Raw genomic sequence first — 3858 nt, 5'->3', positions numbered from 1 at the left:
CCTGTACATCTTCCACCTTCTGTGATTCAGAAGCAGAGTAAAAGGCCATAAACCGTTCAGCTGCTGTGATTCACTGCCCTGATTCATATGCTTGATACAAATATTCAGACATTAAAGCGGTACCTACCCCCCAAAAAAATTTTAAATTATTTTTTAACGCTTGCAATAAAGATGGACTTCCAGCTAAAGCATTATTCTCCTGATTGATACTGGCTATTTTAGGTAGCAAGTCCCCTGCGGTAAAGATTGACGCTTCCTTTAAGAATCGTATGGTGCAGTACATAAAGCAATGTACTCTGCAGATGTGTTTCCTCCCTGACCTAGGCTGAACATGAGACACTGATCACTCAGGGGTTTTCTGGGCAAAAGTTTACAGGGAATTAAGAAGGATGGAAACTTCTTCCCCATGAAGGAACCTGGAAGCTCCCCTAAACCTTCTTGTATTAACTTTGTGGTAGATGAAGGTGTTAAACTGGCATGTGTCTATTGACAGGGGAGTGATCCTTTTAAGTCCTCTGCTTCATCCCCACTTGTGGAATTTGTTGTGCCAGTGGGACGAGGCTGGCTATAAAACCCCAGCACAGGGGACCTCCGTCCTGCTCAGGCAGCCTGCGACTGCATCTCTGCCGAGAGCCGCCCAGGGAGATCCCCCCTTCATCTCTGCCGGACAGGCAGCTGCTTTGCCGACGGAGGAGGATGGACGTGAGGTTCACCTGGATGCTCTGCGTGCTCTGCCTGGTCATCACGGTCCAAGCGTTTACCCAGGAAGGGTTCAAGGAGGTGTTGCTGAAGCAGCTGGGGCTCTCTGAGGTTCCTAAACTTCATAAGAGAGACTTGGTGGATCTGGTTATCCCAGACCACGTAAAGAACAAATACATCTCCATGCTGAAGCGCCACAGGGTGAAGCGCCGAGCTTTGCCGAGCCTGGCCGGCATCCTCAGGGGGATCCCTGGCAACGCAGGTAACGTTTCTGCCGTCGCTGTCGGGAACTCACAAAGCGCTATGCCGCTGACAGGGGAAGCTGCCCACGCTCTCCTGGCCAGTCGCAGGACAGGCAGAGGCAAACCCGCAGCGGGAATGAGGTTTGGGTCTGGCTCCAAACCTGAGCTGGGTAGAAGAGCTGTGAGTAGCAGCATCTTAAAGATTAGCATGCACTAGTAGCTCCTTGCACCTGGAGAGGGGGTCCCACAGTCCTTGCAAAGGGCAGGCTGCTGCTGGAGCTTGATAGAAGAGAAAAGCCTTGGTACCCAGGCAACATTTTGGGCAGGTGGAAAAATGATGTAAAAAAAAAAAAGTCAGTAAAAAGGGCAGACCTTGCAGGTTTTTGGTCAAACCTCCAGAAAGTCCTCTAATAGGAATCACTCCTCTCTGAGGATGTTTCACTCTCCCCCGTCTTTTTTTTTTTTTTTGTCTGGGAAAAATATCAAGGAGGAAATCAGCTGTACGGACACAATGGTGTCTGTACCAGGACACTTAGAGCTTGTTTCACTTTCAAAAGACATACATAGCACCCTGGGCAGCAAGTGAAAACACTTTTTCGTTGCAAGTGGTGCAGTTTCCTGTTTTCATGCCCAGTGCTGGCACAGAGAGATGCGCAAAACCCTTTCGGGGTTTGCTCAATTTGGGGTCAAATTATATAGGAGATTTATTTCCTCCAGGTTGCAGAGACTCAGACACAGGAGAAGAATTAGGGCATTTGCAAGACATTGATTCAAGTATGCATTAGAAAAGGTGTGTTTAGTGGCTGTCTCTGGCACAAGGGCTGGATATGGGAGCGTGGAAGGAGTGTGTTGTGATGATAATTGTGGACGAAGTGTGGGGGCTTTGCTCAACAGGATGGCAATGACAGGCTGTCTTTTTTGTTCCCAACGTGCACAGGCATGGCAGGAGAAGTCCTCTACTCTGACACCACCACACGACAGAACCTGATCTTTGACATGGAAGGCAGAATACCTAAAAACAGCGAAGTGACAATGGCTGAACTGAAACTCTTCAAAAAGCCTCTGGACAGAGCAAACCTGCCTGCCAAGCAGTCTCACAGGCCCGTCTCCAACGCCAGAGTCAGCGTGTACTGGGTGCAACGGCAGCACGATGGTACCAACAGGACCTCCCTGATAGACTCCAGGTAAGAAAGGGACCTCTCCTGAAGGCAGGACTCTAGTTACGGGGTTTGGGTCCTCTGGGCTGTGTTTGGGGGTCATGTGTTTGTGCCTCTGGTCAGTCTGATGGGGTTACGTCTGTAGAATCAGGCTCTATAGCCTCTAAACCCAGAATGACTTTGTAAGAGCAGGTATTAGGTTAAGACTGCAATATATGGTGATTCATTGAAATAATCCATTTCTGTGTCAAACGATGCCATGTACTGCTAGATCTTCCCCTCTAAACTCCTCTACCTGGTTCACTTCTCTCTCAGTCTCTAACTCACATGGGTTACTGTCTGCTGGCATTCTTTCCACTGGCCATTTCATTAGCTGGTTTGAATAAGTAAATTATGCAAAAAGCATCTGATCCTGTAGCCTTGAGCTCTGTGGAAGTTTTACAACCCTTGAAGGCAGAATTAGACATCCAACCAATTTTCTGGGTGGGTAGAAACCTACGGCCCTAATACAGGTAGGACAGGAGCAGGTGGGCGTAGTGGTGTTTACTGGGCTGTTGTCACTAATACTGAGGCTGCATATAATCCTGCACCGCCATATTTCTGTATGAGCGTGAATGAATACCTTGACACGGGCATGCACAAAGGGTTTTATTTAGCCCTTCAGTGTCTGCTGGATGGGCATGCTTCTTTTTGAGGTGTGAGTTAATTGCCATGGTTGCTTGCCTAGAGTGCTCAGCAAAAATTATTGTGTAATCAAGGCACACGACAATCTACAGGAAGCAAATTATCCTGCTGCAGTAACAGTGCTGCGAGCCGGGGCTTTATCTGACGGGCTTTTCTCTAATGCCGAGCCCCTGTCGCGCAGGCTGGTTCCCATACGCGAGTCGGGCTGGAAGAACTTCGACGTGACGCAAGCCGTGCGTTACTGGCTGCGAAACAAGAGGCGGGAGCCAATGTTCCTGGAGGTCTGGATTGAAGGAGAAAGGGTAGGCAGCCACGCCTCAGAAATGGCCAAAGCCGTGCGTTTCACCTCTCAGGACCCCAAGGATAAAGCCCTAGGCAAACCTGAACTGGTGCTTTACACCCTCGACTTGGAAGACTATGGGTACGTGTGAAACCTGTATCTGTACTGTCTCCAGTGTAACTTTGCCCCTGAATTACTGTACTGCATGTGCCAACCCAGGGCATGCAGCTCTTGCCCTCGCAAGTAAACCGCTGTGAATGGAGGAGTTAGAAAGTTGCTGCTGAGTCACAGCTGTCCTCTTCCCATCTTTGTTGCCTGAATATTCAAACGAAACCCGAGCGTGGTCCAAGTTTCATGTCTCAGGGCCCGCCTATGCTATCAACAGGGGGGATTATTTCTCCCACCTTCCCGGTTTCCAGTTACGCCATCAGTTCTTGTTTCTCCCTTGGTGTGCAGGGGCCCCGGGGATTGCAAGGAGGAGGCAGTGCCGGGGAAGTCCACCTGCTGCCGGCAGAAACACTACATCAGCTTCCGCGAGCTTGCCTGGACGCAGTACTGGATCATCGAGCCGGCAGGGTACGAGGCTTACCGGTGCTCGGGGGGCTGCCTGCAGCCCCCCAGCCCGCTGCGGCGCTTCAGCTACGGGGAGCGTGCCTGTGCCATTGCAGAGAGCTCCCCGCTCCCCATGATGTACCTCGTCAAGAGGGGCAACCGCACTGAGATCGAAGCAGCCGAGTTTCCCAACATGGTCGTTGAGAAGTGCAGCTGCGTCACGGACGGCATGGCGCTGCTGTGA

The 3858-nt window shown here is 50.6% G+C and overlaps 1 protein-coding gene across 1 annotated transcript; it reads left to right on the top strand.

The window, feature by feature from the left end:
* Window positions 1-696: 696 nt before the first annotated feature.
* On the top strand, window positions 697-3858 carry LEFTY1 (left-right determination factor 1). The gene is made up of 4 exons (XM_009333696.1): window positions 697-961; window positions 1879-2125; window positions 2964-3203; window positions 3519-3858. Exons 1-4 carry the CDS (start codon window positions 697-699, stop codon window positions 3856-3858), a joined length of 1092 nt encoding a protein of 363 aa, XP_009331971.1.

The sequence above is a fragment of the Pygoscelis adeliae genome, unplaced genomic scaffold (assembly GCF_000699105.1).
Source record: "Pygoscelis adeliae isolate BGI_AS28 unplaced genomic scaffold, ASM69910v1 Scaffold1, whole genome shotgun sequence".
NCBI classification, from domain to species: Eukaryota; Metazoa; Chordata; class Aves; order Sphenisciformes; family Spheniscidae; genus Pygoscelis; species Pygoscelis adeliae.
This window is presented reverse-complemented; position numbering and strand designations above follow the sequence as displayed.

What these genes read in the sequence shown, in the direction of transcription:
- LEFTY1 (XM_009333696.1), top strand. Translation starts at nt 697, where the DNA reads ATGGACGTGAGGTTCACCTGGATGCTCTGCGTGCTCTGCCTGGTCATC. An exon ending in GGGGATCCCTGGCAACGCAG is followed by an intron (nt 962 to 1,878) that starts GTAACGTTTCTG and finishes CAACGTGCACAG; the next exon opens with GCATGGCAGGAGAAGTCCTC. An exon ending in CTCGACTTGGAAGACTATGG is followed by an intron (nt 3,204 to 3,518) that starts GTACGTGTGAAA and finishes CTTGGTGTGCAG; the next exon opens with GGGCCCCGGGGATTGCAAGG.